General features: G+C 36.4%; 1 protein-coding gene across 3 annotated transcripts in view; it reads left to right on the top strand.

Annotated features, from left to right (window-relative positions):
* The window catches only part of LOC127432445 (PH and SEC7 domain-containing protein 3-like), a 180,608-nt gene that overhangs the window by 22,721 nt on the left and 137,301 nt on the right, over nt 1-20,586 (top strand). For 2 of the 3 annotated variants that reach the window (XM_051683530.1, XM_051683529.1), the window contains 3 exons: nt 3,280-3,391; nt 9,049-9,814; nt 13,521-13,961. In XM_051683530.1, coding sequence (XP_051539490.1) covers nt 3,280-3,391; nt 9,049-9,814; nt 13,521-13,961 — 1,319 coding nt within the window. Of the gene's footprint in view, nt 1-3,279; nt 3,392-9,048; nt 9,815-13,520; nt 13,962-17,512; nt 17,735-20,586 lie in introns of those variants that run through there. The other variant, XM_051683531.1, reaches the window with a different exon arrangement.

Genomic DNA, 20,586 nt, shown 5'->3' with positions numbered 1-20,586 from the left:
TCCATTATGTGTGGATCCTCATGCACAGCCGATGTCTGACAGTGACAATGACACTAATTTACACAGAATCAAAGACTAAATCCTAAACATACCTCAAACTTTAACACTATCCTACTGCTGCTGTACAATCACTGCTATTTCCTGCAGGAAATGCACATCTTGTGTTTTTATGTGCCTACTCTCGGTCTCGGGTTTAAGGATGTTTGATGTGGATTTAAAAGGACCTGAGGGCATTAGGAGCAAGAAGTCAACATGTGTTTTTGCCCCAAAAATACTGTCTAATTAGACAGTCCATGATGCATTAATCAAAGATCAAAGAGTAACGGCTGATATAACATCACTATTACAATCATTAGGATCACAGAATTAATAATGAATGAATTAATATTTATTTCGTAATCTTTTTTTGTCAACAAAAGTAGCTCAAATTCTATAATCCTAAAAAACATCAAGGATCTCGCTTGGTCTTTCTATATCTCATGGGAACAGGGACGTTGCACAGTGACCTTTACACTGATCAACTCAACAGCTCCATTGGAGATCTTGCACTAGTCAAAAGATTGTACTTTTCTGACCGGTTGGCCCAATAAAGCTGTCATTCATGGGCTCTGAGGTTAGTGTTGCACTTTGGACTGATAAAGTCTGATAACGATGTCTGATTCAGGGAACTGCTCTTTGAACAATCTATTGATTGTTGAACTCTGATCCTAACAAACAAGAGAAAGCAGGCAAACCTCAACACTAAGGCCAGATTTTTTACTCAGAGCGACTTCTCTTGTGAAATTGAAAGCGGACACCGGTTCATTCCAGCTTCACTTCACTTCCAGTAATAATGGAGCATGTGGGTAGAGTGCGGTCAATTACTTGTCAGCTACAAAAGACATTGATTTTAAAAAATGAGCCTGTTTCTGGAAATGGAAACATTCCTGAGCCGCACAGAGCGAGTCATGGCCACCGGCGTTTACTTGTGAAAGTCATTTGCTTTGTGTTTGCATTTCTTATGCAGTGTCGAGCACTGTTGAATTTGGATGGTTTCTTTCAGTCATGATACTGGCACATGCAGACATAAAAAAAACATTAGCAAATACATGTTTCTAGGTCAGGTCATCTGACGGGAGACTGTGTAAATTTGGTTCTGATGTCATTTCTTCTTTCTTCAACTGATGATTAAATGGATGATATTCACTAGCCTATAGCCTGTTTGAAGCAGCTAGAAGCAGAAACTGGTGTTTAAGTGAACTTGAAAACACATGTAACAGCACACCACCTTGTTATTTATGATATACAGTTGCAATTGAAATTATACAACCCCCCCCCCAAGACAGTAAGAATTTACAAAGGTAAGCTTTTCTGATGACCCAGAATTTTTATATCAGTTGAGTGACACATTCAAAGTCATAGTGTGAATATATAACCTAATATTTAAAAGGATTTTTTTTTTTAAATACAGCCATGTCATAATTATTCAACCCCTATTGCATGTAGCTGTTTCTTAAATATGTAAGGCTACACAAGTAATTGTTTTAAAACAAAATTAAGTCATCAGTCTGCAATGGCACTTATTTAAGTTTTAAAATGTAAGTTTAGCGCTGTAAGCAAAAAAAAAAATTCTATGCAAAAAAATGCAATTAAAAATAAACTGTCTCAAAAAGCTAATAGAGGAGATTATTTCATTACACAAGAAAGGTCATGGCTAAAAGTACATTTCCAAGGCACTTCAATTTCCAATAGACAAAGTTGGCAGCACCATTCATACATTTTTTTAAATATGGTACAACAACAACCTTCTTGGGGTGTGGAAGAAAGCAAAACTTCACCAAGGGAAATGTTGACTTGAATATTCAAGAAGTAATTAGGAAAGACCTGTGGAGTCCTGGAAGAAGGTTTTATAGACGTATGACACTAAACTGAAAATGAGTTTTAGACCCATGGGTGAGCGGTACGTCTGGAGTAAGATGACAGGGTGATGACAAGAACGACACCATCCCCACAGTCAAGCATGGAGGTGTATCAGTCCTGTTATGGGGGTGTTTTGTGGCTGCAGGAAACGGCTATCCTGACTGACACCATGGATTCTTTCAGGTATCAGGCCATTTTGGCATGATAAATGTGATGCCTTCAGTGTGTAAATTGAAGCTCGGTGATCACTGGACTTTCCAACAAGACAATAACACCAAGGATACATCCAAGTTGTCCAAAATCTGGTTCAGGGATAGGTCGTGGAATGTCCTTAAAAGGCCCTTTCAGTCCATCATTAAAATCCCATTGCAAACCTTTGTTGGGATTTCAAGGAAGCAGTGGCAGCACAGAAACCAGAGAATGTCAGTGCTCATGAAAAATGTGTAAAAATTCTAATAGAGAGGCGTCCGAAGCCTGAGAACACTTACCTGAAACATATATTTGCTGTTATTAAGAATAAAGGATGCTCCACAAATGATTGACTTTGGGGGCTGAATATTTTTGACATGACATTTGTGGACAGAATTAGTTATTTTTTATTTTAAAATTTGGGTAAACTGAACTCTTTGTTCTCAAAATCACTCAAATGTGTATTAAAAACTTACTTAGACTGTTTACTGAGGTTTTAGTTGATGTGTTTTAATTCACAATATTGCTGGTCAGGGGGGTTGAATCATTTTGATTGCAACTGTAGGATTCAGGCAACAGAGACATTAACTGTTAAAGTCATAATATTTATTATGCCGTGTGAGAAGTGGTTGACTGAGATATTTTTATATGTAAATGATATTAACATAAAACTATTGAATGCCAGCAGCAAATAAGAGAGCTGAAATGAACACTAATGGAGTGCAGCAGTGCCCGCCCATTCATTTCTTCCATAGGGATTTCATCAAATACTTCATTAAAGAGTTGTTAGCAATGAAACAAACCAGTCAGCTCTGAGGTGAATCACAACATTACAGACTTTGATTTGAAAATCAGACAAAAGACAAAAGTACAAGACTGTGTACTTAACTTCTTTAATGAGGGAATGAACTACGGATTAAAACAGTATATTGAAAGTATATTGACAATTTTCCAGATACGTTTATACAAATATGTAAGTAGTTTGAGAGTGTAGGGTGCTCTTTTGCCCTGATTCTCTAAATAGTAGATTTGCGCTCTGTTTTACAATGTTTATTGAAAACTTCTGAAAACAGAAGATCCTATGATAAGCCTGTTTGTACACTTTAGAACTGGTACACTTGTGTTAATCAGCCATGTTTATATGATGTTAATATTAATGTATGTAAGTTGAATGTTGGTTTGTTCTTGTAGGGAGAGGCGTTTGATTGGATCAACAGCTCGTCTGCACATGCTCAGAGTGTCGCCAAAGCCAAGTACCAGTTTCTCTTTGGAAAGACTGAAGACACAAGCTCATCAGAAACTGGTATTATGCTCTTCTCTGCTTTTATTTACAAGTAATGATGTAATGAAATGTGATAGTATAGTGAGACTGTATCCTCTGCAGGAGACACTGAGTTCAAATCACTGTCCTGCTCTTCCATGTGACGTGCATATAAAGACCTTCATAACATAATGATGATAAAACATTCACTGTATACACTATTGAGCACAACATTTGGGTTCTGAAAGTAAAATTAAATTTTTCCATCTGGGAATTGATTACTAACAATAACTTATAAATCTTAAAGATGGACCAGGCAACAATTGCAAATTGAGCCTAAACTCATTTTTACTCCAACTAACACTTAAAATGGTTGTTGTTCTCGATCGCTTGTTTTAGTAGTTTTTAATTGCTTCTTATGGAGACCGGAACCAGAAAACAGTCCAGCGGCAATCAGAGTCATCAAGACACCGTCCAGTGGTTGGTCATGAAAACTGTGGATAATAAACCTTCGTTTTTAGTTTGATTGCATCATTTGCAATGCTTTGTGTGATTATAGTTCACAGTACACAGTCTTGTACTTTTGTATTTTGTCTAATTTTCAAATACTTTGTTGCTTTAAATCAAAATTTGTAATGTTGTGATTCACCTCAGAGCTGGTTGGTTTGTTTCATGGCGCACAGCTCTTTGATGAAGGATTTTATGAAACCCCTATGGAAGAAATGAATGGGAAAAATACTTCCAGAACCAAGACAGCTCAAGAAGTTGTGGGCACTGTTGTGATCTATCTACAGTATATTGGTATGAACTAAAAGCTGGTATTTTAAAATATGTATGTAATCAGTGTACACACAAACAAGAAATCAAAGTAAACAGATAAAATTATTCCATAGATCCCATTAATAATTAATTAGAATAAATTATAATTTATCATTGATTCTGAACACTCATTGTTTACTTTTTAGTTATTAATCTTTTTATTTCAGAGGGTTTATGGGCTAAAAGATGACAAAAAGGCAGAATAAAAATATCATTATGCTTTTGACCTGCATATTTGAACCCTCTCCCTATCTCTAAATGAACATGTTTGTACTTGTGTATTAGAGGTGGACTGATAGTGGATTTTGCCAATACGATAACTAAGGCAGATGACCGATTAATCAGCTGATAGTTTTAAAAATTAATTTATAGAATGTATACAAATTTCTTTGTCTTTATTTAATATGACGGGCATGGTCATACTGTAGATGCTACAAGAGTCCAAAATGAATAAAATCCCAGATGCAGTTTATTGTGCAACCAAAACCCCAATTATAAGCAGAAAAAATAAAGATTTGGTGCATATTGTAGGACTTTTGACTATTAACAAGCCCAAAACACACAAGGGACTCTTATTATGAAATGTTGGAAACTTGGCTTTGTTACAGTGCTCTATATTAAAGCATTTACAAAGTTAAGCTTTTTATAGCCAAATATTTCACCAGAAGAAGTTTAATGAGGAAGAAGGTTTAATATTATAATATTCACAAGATATGCAGTTGGAGACATGAAAAAAAAAAAAATAATAATAATATTGCAACTATCGGCATAGATGTTTGCAAATAACGATAGTTCCAAAATGCAACTATTGGCACCGATTTATCGGCAAAATCAATATATACCAGTCTACCTCTATTGTGTGTTGATGTGTAGACTATTAAACCATGACATAATCTGTTTCACTCTTAAACAAATAACGGACAAGCACACACAATAGATGAAGGTTTCTAAACAGTGACCATAATTATTATTTCATTTGTTTCCTTCTGTCTTTCCCATTATGCATATCACACACATCATCTTGTGCAGTATGTTTGTTTGCATGTTTTAAAGATGAGAGAGTTTCTGTATGTCTAGTGTGTTTCACTTAAACTGAAGCAACGGTTATAATGAAATCTGTTTCAGTGTCTACATGAGTCATTTTCCTCTTCCTGCATTGATGTCATTTACACACATTCACAACCGACCGTAACCCTGCAGCTCTTCTACACACTTAATGTCCCACTGCTGGAGGGCGGACTCATACTTTTAAGTGTGTAGTGAGAGAGTACAGCAGTATTGGGACATTCCAGCACATCATTAAATTGTACCTTGACACCACAGACCCCTTTATCACTGTTTGGGTTAGAATCAAGCTAATCTCATACCTAAAAATGTATAAACTTCAGTGGCAGCTAAAGTCCCGCATTCTTCACCATTTTTACACAGCTTGAAAGTTGAAACAAGTGGTCGACTGAAATGTTTTTTATGTGTAAATGATAGTGATATTAACATAAAACTATTGAATGCCAGCAGCATATGAGCTGAAATGAACACTAATGGAGTGCAGCAGTGCCCGCCCATTCATTTCTTCCATAGGGATTTCATCAAATACTTCATTAAAGAGTTGTTAGCAATGAAACAAACCAGTCAGCTCTGAGGTGAATCACAACATTACAGACTTTGATTGGAAGCAAATACGTGTCTGATAATCGGACAAAAAGTCCAAATATAAAGACTGTTCCTAATGTCTTTAATGAGGGAATGAACTACAATCACATAAAGCATTGCCAAAGAGCTAATCAAATTAAAAGTGATAGAAAATATAAAACTATTGATTTAAAGTTGTTGATTTTAAGTATAGAAATATATGTATTTTAATGCAAAAATATTGGTAGTGGGCGGTCGCTGCAGAGCTCTTTTACCACACTTTGTTTGCCACATTTCTCCGATTGGTGGATTATTCTCTTTACGATTATGTAACCAGAAATTCAGCTATTAAAGATGATGAAATAACACAGACTGCTGTCTTCAACAGAAGCATAAACCATCGATTAACAACCTCAGAGCTCACGGTCAGTCTGTCTTTAAAGGTTTATTCATTCAAGTGAAAAACTGCATGGGATTTTTACTTCCAGAACCAGATTGACTGAATGACAGACTGTTGCGGGTTACCACTTTTTTCAGTGTAGTGCAGATAGTGTGTGAATCTGAATGCAGTCTAAATTTCTATCTGTTAATATAATCAATCAGGTAAAGGTGGTTTGTTGTTCATGTAATTTATAGTCTGACAGAAGTCAGTTGTGTTTATATGCATCGAGTCTGTTTCATCATCTGCAGTAGTCAAACAGTGCCACCTGGTGAAGAAATGAAGTCAGAAATACTGCTTACCAATGCGTCAGCAGATCCACAGTTACTCTTACACATCATGATTGGACTGCTGCTTTCATTGTCATGTGAAAGTTACTGAGCAGCTGAGGCTGTTTATCTGTGTGCAAAATGCCCATGGATTTTCAGAAAGCTGCTTTTACTTGGTACACATATGAAGTTTGATAGAGTGTGTTGTTTTGTTTGTAGGATGTACAAAATCAACATGATTAAATGTTTATGATTTATCTTTTGTGCCACTGTCAGCATTTGGTTTGCTTTAGAAGTCTCTCTGTCTTTCTTCCTGTCTTTGTCCTAGCGCTGGTTGTGTTGGACACAGACAGTCTTGCTCTGTTCACATACACTAGTGCTATTCATCATGATTTCTACTAACATACACAGATCCTCTGTTAACACTGCTTTAATGGACATGAAGACCAGCACACTGCAATGATGCTTCACTCATTGATCAGAAGATAGGATCACTAACACAGTTGTTCTGATACAAGTATGATCATGTCACTGGTGTTCAGAAAACAAACTGACTTTAATACACTGTCTGTTGAGCACAACCTGATGATCTCTGTTCTTAAAGTGGCAGTTCTCCCAGTAATGAAAATTCAGCTATTAAAAGTCATTATTTAACCATCCTCATCTTTTTTGTGTGTTTTTTTGTATTTTATTTTTGGGCTTTTTGCCTTTATTTATAGAGTGTAGACAGGAAAGGAGGATTCAAAGAGGGGGAGCTTGAGTGGGACCTCGCCCAGATCAGACTCAAACCTGGGTCCCCATGAACGAAAAGCTCTTATGTGTACTGTGCATCTGTGCAGCCCACTGCACCATAGCTCTGACCGCTTCTTTTTTAAGCTTTTTAAGACTTTCTTTCCTGAAGGAGAAATGTTGTACTTGTCGCTTGTTAACATGCAATTACAATGAATTGAAAGAGGATGAAAAAGCACCATAATAGTATCATAAATATAATTAATATGACCTGTAGATAAAATATATACAAATGTAAGTCATTATTCATTGATAATCTTGCCCCACAGTGAGCTGTTAACCGCTTTGCGTTGAACTCGAGAACCGAATCAGTCTGATTTGTGAACTAGATCAGCAGATTTATTGAAAAGATCTGACACAAAAGAATGATTCATTTATGAATCGGACATCACTACTTCTCTCATGAACTCTCATGGGCACTAGGGCGGATGTAGGGGTGTTCAATATTAAGCAAAAACGGAATGCAATATTCTTATCGTCGATGACGATATATTGTTTTATCTATAACACTGTGCAAATTATTATGGTAAGTGATTCAAAAACCTCTGAAAAAATAATGAATAAATATGTGTGTGTCTGTTCTGCATTATGTCTGAATTATTGATTTTTAGTTTGACAAATAATACAAAATGCTCTGTATAGTCTCATCCATTCATTTCCTATTGCAGTAGAATGGTGGAATGTGGGGATTGTTTGGTAAAACCACCTAAACTGATCAAATCAAATCCACATTTTTTTGGGAGGTAATTCCTTTTTAAAATTCCTTTTTGATTCAAAATGATGTCCAAAGTAATGGTAGACCTGTCATGTCCATTGCAATGGAACAACTTAACACGCAAGATTTATGATTTTCAATTTCATTACAAATTTCCATCATATTGAGTAAAGTTTTATTATTATTAAAGATGATACAATTAAATTTGATGGAAATCTGTTATGAAATTGAAATGCATAATGTTAAAGTTAGTTTTTAATGTATTAATAAATAAAATGTTATTTTTAATAATTAGTTTGTTTTGATTCTGAAGCAAACCCCTCCATCATGCATTTGTTGTGGATTTACCCTTTTCATACTGGAAACCTTTTTGGTGACAATATACTGTATATAAATGCACGACTGACAAAGATTTGTTTACTGGTATTTTTTTGTTATTTACCTAATTTTAAAACATATCCTGATGATTCCAAAATGTTGTCCATCATTTTAACAGATTAAAAAAAAAAAAAAAAAAAAAAGCAAGAAAGAACCATTTGTGAGGTATGAAATAGACCTAGTGCATCAGTTTTCATTTTAACCGACCTATACGTGTCTTTTCTCTCTCTCTCTCTCTCTCTCTCTCTTCACATAATGAATATTCGTTTGCAATGCACTCTGTGTACTATGCAGCGGTATTTTGCATAACCGTGATAAAAACAATGCACAAAAATTTCAAGCAGTTGACACATTTCTAGCAATATATATCCATTTAACCGGTATATCGCCTACCCCTAGGCGAATAATGACACAAGGCTGTTGTACTTCAGAAGATTTGGAATATAGCACTGAAGTCGTAAAGACAACTTTTATTATACTTCAGTGGTGCTTTTGTGTCATTTTTGAAGCTTGAAAGCTCCAGTCACCTAGTTTTTGTAATTGCATTGAAATGAAAGACCAAAATGTTCTTTAAAATGTCTCCTGTTGTGTTCTATGGTAGAAAGAAAGTAATTCAGGTTTCTGGTTGAACTAATCCTTTAATTTCTGGTTTCTCAAACAGTGACTGCTCAAGTCCAAGTCAAAGAGGAAGCCAGCACAAGTGTCGACAGTGCTCTTGAAACTGATGATGATGATGTCGATGAGACATCACTGTTCCAGGAGATCGACAGGGAGCTGTCTAATCTGTTAAGTGGCCTGACGGCTCACAGTCAGAATGCTGCGGCCCAGAGGGGCACAACCACCACCTCACCCATGATCCCCTGCACCGGACCGAACGAGACGCCGCTGGATATGGCCAATCGAGGCTTAGATCTTCAGAACGGCCAGTCCGAGTTAGCCGGGGACTCGCTCCTGACGTCTGGACTGCTGTTTGACTCGTGGTGCGACACGCTCATAAAGGATCCCAGCTCAATGGTTGCTAGCTGCTTCAGCACTGAAATTGCCGCTCGAGACCCTGAGAATGCACTGGACTGCCAAAATAAACCTGACGCCAGCCCAACGATAGAAACCGAAGGACATGAGGTCATGGGGTCAACCTTGCCCAGCCACTCTGATGACCCATCTGTGGGACTTCTGGATGAGTCCCTAGAGGAAACCTGTAAGATTCTGGCAGAGGTCCCGGGCATCTGCAGCACCTTTCTGGAAGGGAGCAAACTGCAAGAGAAACCACAGAAGAAGCTACGCTTTGTAGAGAGCATGACGGAGAGTGTGCTGAACGGAAAGATGCAGAATGGAGCAGAGCAGAGCGGTAGCTTGAAAGAGGATGTGAGTCAGGACATGGAGCACGCAGATGTCACAGGAGTGAGACCTGATCACAAAACACACAGGTACAGTAGCTCTTCACTTCAGTCCTTCATCTGCAAAAACACATTGAAAACTGGAGGTAGTTATCAATCTCAATCACAATCCACACTTTTCTGGTTATCATTGTTTGAAGCCTAAAAAAAACCAACAACTCTCAGCTCTAAAAGCAGAGTCAACTGTAAGTAAGCCATTGACAGGTACATTTTCTTTGAAACGGTAAGCACTGTGTTTCTGTGGCGCTTTGAAAATGTCTCTGTTTGTTTAGTGCGATCTTAGACCCGCCCCAACAGCGTTACTCAACCAGTGGCGTGAGTTGGGGGTGGGACGATCTCTTTGTTTGACCAATGGCAGATGGGGGGGGGGGGGGGTATATTCAGAAAACTGTTTTGAAAACAGTTTATTTTTGCAGTTAAGTTTGGTGCTGATAGTGGCTCAGAAATTACATACTTCAGCTTTAACGCATTCATTTTGTGCGATTAAGTATATAAAAAAGAACAATATAACAATAACAGTATATAACAAAATAATACATAAGCAATTAATCCTGCCCCCTGATGCATACTTAAAATCTGTAGTAAAAGTGCAGATTTTCATACCATACGAGCAATTCAAGCTTGAAGTACATCTGTTTTTACGAGCTGTGTCAATAGGAGGCAGCGCGCCTCAACACACCTCACAAGTAGCAGAAACAGAATGAGAACTGCTCACTGAGGAGGAAGCACAACAGAATACAGGAATCTTGATGCGTGCTTGACACAGCATCCTAAAAATGCAGCGTTTATGACACTGAATACCAGTGAGACGCTCCAAACGCGTCCGTCTGAGGCACATGTAAACAGAGCGACAATTAAAAACAGCAAGGACAGAACGCAACAGCGCATCCTGAGAAAACTGGACGAACTCAGTGCAAAACAGATTGCTGTCAACTATATGATATCAGAATAAAACAGACAATATATTGTGTTCTTAAGCCACAGTTTTTATTGCCTAATCAATGCTTTATTCATCTGCCACAATAATACAATTTATTTCAAACTCAATTTCAATCTGTATTATATATTTATTAAAAGGCCTACATATTATAATTATAAATATTTGAATTATTATGCATTATTTATATGAATTATATTTATTTGGGTCCCTTTCACAGCAAATAATGTTTGTGATTAATTTAATTAATTTATCGGCATGTCATGTAATTTATTTAATTAAAAATGTTGATCTATTGACAGCCCTAATTATTATTATTACTGTATATGTTTGTTTAGTTATAATTGTGTCAAAAAGCAGAAATAAAACAATCTAATTTAGTTCTGCATATTGTTTTTGGAACACTTAAACATTATAAAAATCAATATTGGGTCTAGTAAAAAACAGTATTTGTTAGTATAGTATTGTAATAGCATCTCTGTTAAATAGTTATTATTATTATATGTTTAGTATAATATTTATTTAGTTATCATTGTGTCAAAAAGCAGAATCAATCAAAAACATAAAACATTAAAATTTAGCTCTGCATATTGGACACTGAAACATGAATATAACTGCTGTAGTATCTATGAAAAAACAGTATTGGTCAGTAGTCAGTATTGTAATTGCGCCTCTTTAAATGACTATTTATATATGTCTGCTGGAATGCTAAATTTGGAAGTCTTTAAATTAGTGAAGGTTTGGGAACTTTTCGGGAACACAATAAAACATTTTCTGCTCTAGTAACATGAGCTCTGTTCCAAAACCTAGTGAGCTGCCTTGCAAGGATACATGTGATGTTTCCTGTGGCTAAAGTGAGGTATTATTAGCGAGAAGGAAGTAGAATTTAGCTGTCTACCTTTTGTAACAGCTTTGATGCCTAAAATGCTGTCTAGGTAGGCAGTTCACTAGTATGTGTGTGTTACAGTAATAAATGTTACGGATGACTGATGCAGTATTTTGCATACTTTAAGAGTTGAAGGGTGCCGTTTATCAGTTAATGTTACTGTACATTCAGTTCTCTATTAAAACACTGTTTCACTTCCTTTATGAACTATCTGTCATTGCTCTTAATATGAAATGATCAAATGCAATAGAGGAAGCGTTACAGTGTGTTCACTGTAAGCCACTGTCACAAAAACAACAAAAAAGAATCACAGTTGCCAAATATCTAAATATATTGTCGCAAATGCGAGTGATTTCCTCTGATTGTGATAGAGGATTGTGCGTAGAGTAAAAGATTGATCTTGGGATTTAAGAATCGAGATTGTTCAAATGAAGATCGCAATGCATTGTGAAATCAACATTTTTACCCAGTCCTAGTTAGCGAGTTAACATGAGCTAACATTTATGCATTACATTTACATTTATGCATTTAGCAGACGCTTTTATTCAAAGCGACTTACAGTGCACTTATTACAGGGACAATCCCCTCGGAACAACCTGAAGTTAAGTGCCTTGCTCAAGGACACAATGGTGGTGGCTGTGGGGATAGAACCGGCAACCTTCTGATTACCAGTTATGTGCTTTAGCCCACTACGCCACCACCACTCTTGACTAACAATGAACAGTACTTTTTAATGTTAAATTCAATGTATAATATAATTTATATATATATATTAAAAGTAAAAGTTGCATATGTAAACATCAGTCAATGCATTACTAACTAACAATGATTACATATTATTAATTGAGAATAAATGGTATCTATTTACCAGTAATTAAAATAATTAAGGAGTATGAACTTAGTAATGAACTAAATGTATAAACATATTAAATCATTTGTTTACCACTTTTTCCAGGAATATACTCCAAATTACTCCAAATTAAATCATTTTTTTTATTTGTATTTAAATCATTAAATACACAATGAAATAATAAATTAAAAAAACTATAGAAACAATAAATAATAAAAAAATGAAACTAATTTAGTGAAATGAAAAATCAACCCAAAGGTAATGCTAAAATGAAAATGGATGCAAACTAGTGCTAAAATGAAATGCAAGGGACATTTGTTGATTTTAGTGATTTGAGAATTATTTTTATTTAAATTTCTTTCCTTTTTTTTTTTTTTTTAACAATTTCATTATACATTGAATTCTTATATATATATATATATATAAATCATTCTTATGATTTTTATAATTAGTTTTACTGTCTTTAATTTATACTGATTTAAATTTCTTTTTTTTTACAGTATCATTGTTTTACAATATTTATTTATTTTAACTGTAATAATGACTATAATACGAAGACTACAATTCCATGATTTTTAAAGTATTGTATTGTTGTATTATATTAATGATGTATTAATGAGAATCACCTTTGAGAATAATGAGAATTATAAAGAAACTCAAAACATCAGAACAAATTACAGTAACAAATTTTCGTGCATGATGAAATGAGAATTTTAGAGGGAAATGTGCTTAAATGTCATCAAATTAATGTTAAAATGCAACATATCATAATGGTCCCAAAATAGGCTTTATTTTCTTCAAGCAAAGTATAATTTCTTAATTTATTTATTTGGATTTTGGAGTGAAACGTGACCTGGACATTTCTCCGTGAGATTGACCATCACTGTTTCATATCATAGAGGAAAAGAGGGTCATAAATTGGTCTGTTCAGTGTGTTGTGGTGTAGTTGAAATATTCACTTCTCTAACAGGTAAGTGACCACAGAGAGAATGTCATTATTAACTTCCTGTGCAGTCTCACGCTTTGTGCTTCTGTCATGTAGATGTGTTTGTGTTTGTTTCAGGTGTTTTGAAGGTAAATCCAGCGCTGGTGAGGAGGCCACAGATGTCTTCAGCTGTCAGTTTGAGAACATCCTGGAGTCTGAGCGTCTGCAAGGGACTCTCTACAGCAGTACGAACTCATTGGACATGCTGTCCAACCCTGCGCCTGATCCTGCTCCTCTAACTGCTCTAGAACCCTTGTTTACCTTTGACATCCCCCTCACGCCCATGATTCAACAGCGACTCAAAGACAGAACTCTGTTCCTGGACTCGACCGGAGCTGACCCGAGTGCAGACGTTGAGCTGTTGAGCGTCACCGCCACGCAGAAGAGCAGACGGACGATTCTGGAGGTCACCTCTTCCTTTCTGTCATCGACCGTTGAGGACACGGGCACAGCGGGTGCAGCTCTGGTGAACAGTTTGGATGAGAAGGACCCGAAAGACTGGCTGCACGGCTGTTTGAGGTAAAAATATACAGCTGACTTCTTCTGCTATTCAGAAGAATGGTTTTGTCATGGTTGTGACTGCTGATTGTGAGTATTTAGCAGTTTTAGCATTATATGAGGCATAAAACACAGACACTTGAGTTTTATTTTGATTATATGGCGCCCTCTGCTGAATAATCTGATGAGCTGCACTTATACATTCAGATATTCAATGCAATTGAGAGATACTGAGAGGTAAAATGACTATTATTCGTTAATAACAGCATGTTAATGTTGAGACATGGAGTTTATGTTGTTTCTAAAGATACCAGCTGAGGTCAAACTGTTATTTATTGACAGTTTTATTATAAGCCACATTAAATACCCTTTATCCATCCTCTTGTGGCTTACTGCTTGCTTACTATAAAACAACAGCAACAGCAGCAACAGCAAGATGACACAAAATCACCAATGCTTAATAAATAGCTAATTTAATAAATAGTAGTAATACGAATAAACATACTTTTGGCAAGTCATTTAGTTCATAAGTCTAACTGTAGGCTGTTAAGGGTTGCTAAGCAATGCTTCAGCTTTCCGCATCACAGGTGTGTTTATCTGCATTTTACAGCGGCTTCAAACACGGCTCATGCAATCAGAATTTGGAATTGGTTTTGTAATGTTTTATTTGGCTTATCCACCTTTTTCCTATGTGCTGTGATGCTTAGCGAGAAATATGGGCGGTACTTCCTTTGTCAAGTAAACAGTTGTTTTTGCGGTCAAAGTCTCTCTAGCAAGCCAGTTCACTGTCGGCCATCTTTGTTATGCTCTCGGGAGGCTATTTCCAGTCATGCCAGTGCAGCTCCCATCGATGAATGGAGAAAGATAGTTGGTCAAGATTACGATCAAAGAACATATTTTAAATCAGCAGTAAAATCTGACTAAACTGGAATCATAAATTGTGCTACTTATTACACTAAAAAACATAATTTTCCTGACTTGTATGGCTAATGCGAATGCGTGTTCTCGAGTTGATTGACAGGCGATGTCTGTATCTAAAAGGTGATTGACTCTTTTAACTGTAAGGTGGGACTTCCTTTCTACATCCGTTGACCGTTGGGCTCTCAGAGCTCCTTGGTTGAGCGTTTCAATTTCTCCCATTCATTTTAATAGAAGTGGCCAATCTCTACTAAATGAATAGTCTCTGCTTCGGCGTATGTCCATTCATTCTTTCGTTGTGGTGTTGGGATTTTGAGGAGAGCGTATATGATTTTGTGAGGACATACATCAGTCACAATATCAGCATGTTACTGAACGATAATAAACTGCAAAAAAGTCATGAAGATTAAGAAAGTGCAAACAAAACCGGCACTGTTTCTCCCAGATGCATCTGAGATTTAATCTAAGCACAAACGCAACATCTCGTTCAAAATTATCGGTTGTTTTAGTGGAGTACCTGTGTTAGTTCAGCTTCAGATGTGTGTGTTTGTCATCTTGTCACCCTGCATGTTCAAATCAGATTTAAACTTTTGTTCGGCGGATGATTGACAGGTGAGAGGTGGTGCGTCGCTGCTGTCCGGGAACCTCAAATGCGGTGTGGTTTTTGATTACCTCCGTATGTGTTTTTTGTGATCCAATCACAAAACATTTTGCACCCCATTTACAACTATATTTAGCGTTGACCGAAACTAGCTGTAAACAGGGTCAAAAATGACTGCAGCCAGAGCTAGGGAATGCTGTGGAATGACTTCTGGCAGAAGTCCCACCCACATTCGTTTCACCAGTTAGACCCCCAGGAAAAAGTTGGATACTCAGGTCATGAAGATCTGTCATTACGTTTATGGGGTTTTCTTCAACTTTGAGCACTTTCAAGTCCCCAGGGGTTTTTATTTCAACTTCAGATTTTGTCTTTTGTTAAATAAAGGTCACAATCAAAACTGGCTCAGAAACTTTTTCCCGGTCTTCATCATTTGTTTTTGGTACTTTTCAAATGTCTTTTACATCTAGATTTGACTATTTTAGTCTTGTCCCAGACCCAGACATTCAATATTAAACTATGAAAAATCCATTATAAAATTATTATTATTACATGTTTAAAACTATGATCATCTAATGAGTGAAATAAACACAAAACATTTCAATATTTATTGTGTGAAAATGATTTCTAACAATTTGTCAAAAATTACAACTGTCCCACACATTTTTTTGTTCAAAAGTTAGTGTACTTGTTAACCAAGTGGACAAAAGTGTGAGTGGAGAGTATGCTTGAGATGAAATATGAGACAAAACAAAGAAAAACTGATGGAAATATCACTTTTCAGCAGATTATTTTTATCAATCAAGCTGTAATTTTGCCAAATTATATAAAAAGTGTGAAAATATGATTTAATCTTGTGTATTTAGGATACATCAAATGTTAGCTATGAAATTAGCCTTAGCAAGACAAAGGAGTCTTCATTTTTTTGTTTTTGGAAACCGTTAATTTTCACAATACAGAATTTGAGATGTGCTGGAAATTAATTTTCATGTCTCGAATGACATAAATCTCCTGTTATGAATGTTCAAAAACTGTAGACAAATTAAATAAACTAGTGAGAGTGTGAAAAGTGTGTTCAAGGAATATTCCGGGTTCAATACAAGTTAAGCTCAATCGACAGCAAAAATCGAGGTTACTGTGAGACACTTACAATGGAAGTGAATGGGGTCAATATTTGGAGGGTTTAAAGGCAGAAATGTGAAGCTTATAATTTTATAAAAGCACTTACATTCATTCTTCTGTTAAAACTTGTGTATTATTTGAGCTGTAAAGTTGTTTAAATCGTTATTTTACAGTCCTTTTAGGGTTTGTTGACATTACATTGTCATTGGATATAACTTTACACAGTTGCAGTTTGTAAGTGATTTTATCACACTTAAATCATGTTAACACACATATTGTTTATGTCGTGTGTATATACTTTTGAAACAGTGAGTATTTTAACGTTTACAGATTGACCCCCATTCACTTCCATTGTAAGTGTCTCACTGGAACCTCAATATTTGTTATTTTTTTTAAGAAAAGGAGGGATGAGTCAAAATAAATTTTTGTGGTAATCAACATTATGCCACAAATGCTGTCGATTCAGCTTAACTTGTTTTAAACCCAGAATATTCCTTTAACAGGATTTTACTTTTTACTTTTTATCCGGTTCTCTTTCTGTGTGAGTTCAATCTGCACTGAACTGAAAGAGTTCATGACTTGCTGTTCACCGTTCTCACTGGACTCTCACGCTTATTGTCAGAGGATCTCTGTTTTAACAGTAGTTCTGTGTATGTGGAGAATTTTTACTCATGAAACATTTGAGTCTGACATGCAGCAACACACTCTACAGCCGAATAATAATAATGTGCGAGTAAACATGCATGTCCCCCATGTGCGTCAGTGATCGCTGTAGTCTGATCACACTACATTACTTCATCCTCAGACCCATCGGCCCCGCTGCTGTTATTTATAGCTGCAGTAGAGCATCATTGCAGCCTCCTAAAGGAGGTAAATAAAGCATGGTTTGTGCTGCTCCAGCCCCTCCTCTTGCCCGGACGGTCTGCAGATGGAGCGAGAGGCAGGAGCTGATGGTGGCGACCAAAGGGATGAGACTAATGAATGAGCGCAAACAGTGTCCCAGTACACGCGCAACTGTCTCAATGTAGGTCAGAGCGGAGTGTCCGGCCGTACAGTACGACCCATCAGGAGTTCATCCGCTGACTCTCATGGGCTCCACAGTGTCCAGATGCTTCTCCCATCCCGGCCCGTCCGATGCCGACCACGCATCCATACAGTAAGTCTGACCTTCAGCTTGCATGACAGGCTTCTCGTGTGTGTGTGTGTGTGTGTGTGTGTGTGTGTGTGTGTGTGTGTGGACTGCAGTGACGTCTCAGAACAGCAGAGGCAGTAGCTCTCACTTGAGTCGGTTTGCTCTAAAGGTCCTCTAAAGCTGAAAGGTTGATGTTGTATAATCCTCCCCTCCCTCTTCACTCCAGTGGACTGCCCCTCAAACACGTTACAAATGATGATAAATGTAAACAGCAGTGATATATGCTCTTATAATAATAACATAATGAAATATATAGATGCTGCCCTGAGGTCTCAATATCTATGGCTGACTCCAGATCATTTTACTGTGATAGCAATTAACTTACTGTTGATTTATAATGTATTGTATCATGAATACGAGAAACTATTGAACAATTCTTTCTTGAACGCAACTGCAAGTCATTCAATGATATTAGAGGACAGTGTTTTTGTTAGCTCTTCATCAGCACCAAATGTGGCCAGAAATGTGTTTCTATTAACACAGTTTATACTGGAGATCTAGATAGGTATATTACGGTACTTACAGTGTAATCAAAACAAATAGCTGAGCCCATGTTATTTTGATTTCTTTCCTTAAAAAGGACCTGAATATGTTTACTCAAACTTACAAAGAGAGATTATTTGTGATTTTTAATTTGAATTAAAGTCCTGAATTTTTAAGTCATAATTTCTGTACTCAGTTTAACAAAGCAAAATTGAAATTTCCATGCAATCTGCTGAAGTACAACCTGGGGTATATGTACAGGAATCACTGTTTTAAGGAATGAATAAAAACAGAAAATTTTAAATGTTATTTTATTGGGTTTTCATGATACCTTAATACTAATGGCATCTATATGCACACCAATATGCTGACAACTAAAAAAAATCATCTTATTTAAAAAATCAAAGAACAAAGGAAATCCATGTTTACATAAGATTTGAAATCATTAGGTTATTCTCTAATTTTAACGTCAGAATGTAAACGGACATGCTCACAAGAGTTGCACACATTGGCTAAGCCAATATGAATGTCGGTAAAAGTGTTTGCATGCAACATGAAATCAAGATAATGGGCAGAAATATACATGTGCTGACTGCGTTACGCTTAAACCATTTATGATCTCACCCTGACCACACACTTTGTCGAATTATTAAGCATAATTGTTGTAAGAAAGTGTGTGTAGATGCACTCAATGTTTTCAGTACGATACCAGCTAAAGTAACACGATTCTACTCATGTTGTGAGATACATGCCGATGCCGAGTCTGAGCAGCATGCGCCACTCAGAGTTAAGTCTGTGTATGTTTTCTGGGAATAGTAATTACTGAAAATACAACGGTTATTACAGTACCACCGTTTGAAAATTAATGTGGCACCGGCGTTTTCTTAAGCTTGAGTCCGTTAGGGTACCATAGCACCAAAGTACCCTGCAACACTATCACCAGGGAATGAAAATAACTTTAATTAATATACAGCATATACACGTGTGTATATATATATATATATATATATATATATATATATATATATATATATATATATATATATATATATATATATACACACACACACACACACACACACACACACACACACTCTGGCGGCCAAAAGTTTGGAATAATGTACAGATTTTGCTGTTTCGGAAGGAAATTGGTACTTTAATTCACCAAAGTGGTATTCAACTGATCACAAAGTATAGTCAGCACATTACTGATGTAAAAAACAGCACCATCACTGTTTGAAAAATGTCTCTCTTTTTTTTTTTTTTTTTAAAGTCTAGACAGGCCCCATTTCCAGCAGCCATCACTCTAACAACTTATCCTTGAGTAAACATGCTAAATTGCTAATTTGGTACTAGAAAATCACTTGCCATTATATCAGACACAGTTGAAAGATATTTGGTTCCTTAAATGAAGCTTAACATTGTCTTTGTGTTTGTTTTAGAGTTGCCACAGTATGCAATAGACTTGCATGTCTTAAGGACAATATTAGGTCACAAATGGCAAAAAAGAAACAGCTTTCTCTAGAAACTCATCAGTTAATCGTTGTTTTGAGGAATGAAGGCTATACAATGCTTGAAATTGAAGATTTCATACAAAGGTGTACAACTACAGTCTTCAAAGACAAAGGACAACTGGCTCTAACAAGGACAGAAAGAGATGTGGAAGGCCAGATGTACAACTAAACAAGAGGATAAGTACATCAGAGTCTCTAGTTTGAGAAATAGACGCCTCACATGTCCTCAGCTGACAGCTTCATTGAATTCTACCCGCTCAACACCAGTTTCATGTACAACAGTAAAGAGAAGACTCAGGGGTACAGGCCTTATGGGAAGAATTGCAAAGAAAAAGCCACTTTTGAAACAGAAAAACTAAAAGAAAAGGTTAGAGTGGGCAAAGAAACACAGACATTGGACAACAGATAATTGGAAAAGAGTGTTATGGATCTTAACTCCATTGAGCTTTTGTGGGATCAGCTAGACTGTAAGGTGTGTGAGAAGTGCCCGACAAGACACATTTATGTCAAGTGCTACAGGAAGCGTGGGGTGAAATGTCACCTGAGTATCTGGACAAATTGACAGCTGGAATGTCAAGGATCTGCAAAGCTGTCATTGCTGCACGTGGAGGATTTTTTGATGAGAACTCTTTGAAGTAGTTTAAGAAGTTCTGAATTTTTTTTTCATATTGTAATAGTAATTTTTCACATTATTAATGTCCTGAATATACATTGTGATCAGTTGAATGCCACTTTGGTGAATAAAAGTACCAATTTCTTTCCATAAGAGCAAAATCTGAACATTATTCCAAACTTTTGGCCGCCAGTGTAAATATAACA

The sequence above is a fragment of the Myxocyprinus asiaticus genome, chromosome 42 (genome assembly GCF_019703515.2).
Source record: "Myxocyprinus asiaticus isolate MX2 ecotype Aquarium Trade chromosome 42, UBuf_Myxa_2, whole genome shotgun sequence".
In the NCBI taxonomy this organism is placed as follows: domain Eukaryota; kingdom Metazoa; phylum Chordata; class Actinopteri; order Cypriniformes; family Catostomidae; genus Myxocyprinus; species Myxocyprinus asiaticus.
Note: the sequence above shows the minus strand (reverse complement) of the source record. Positions and strands in the feature narration are given on the sequence as shown.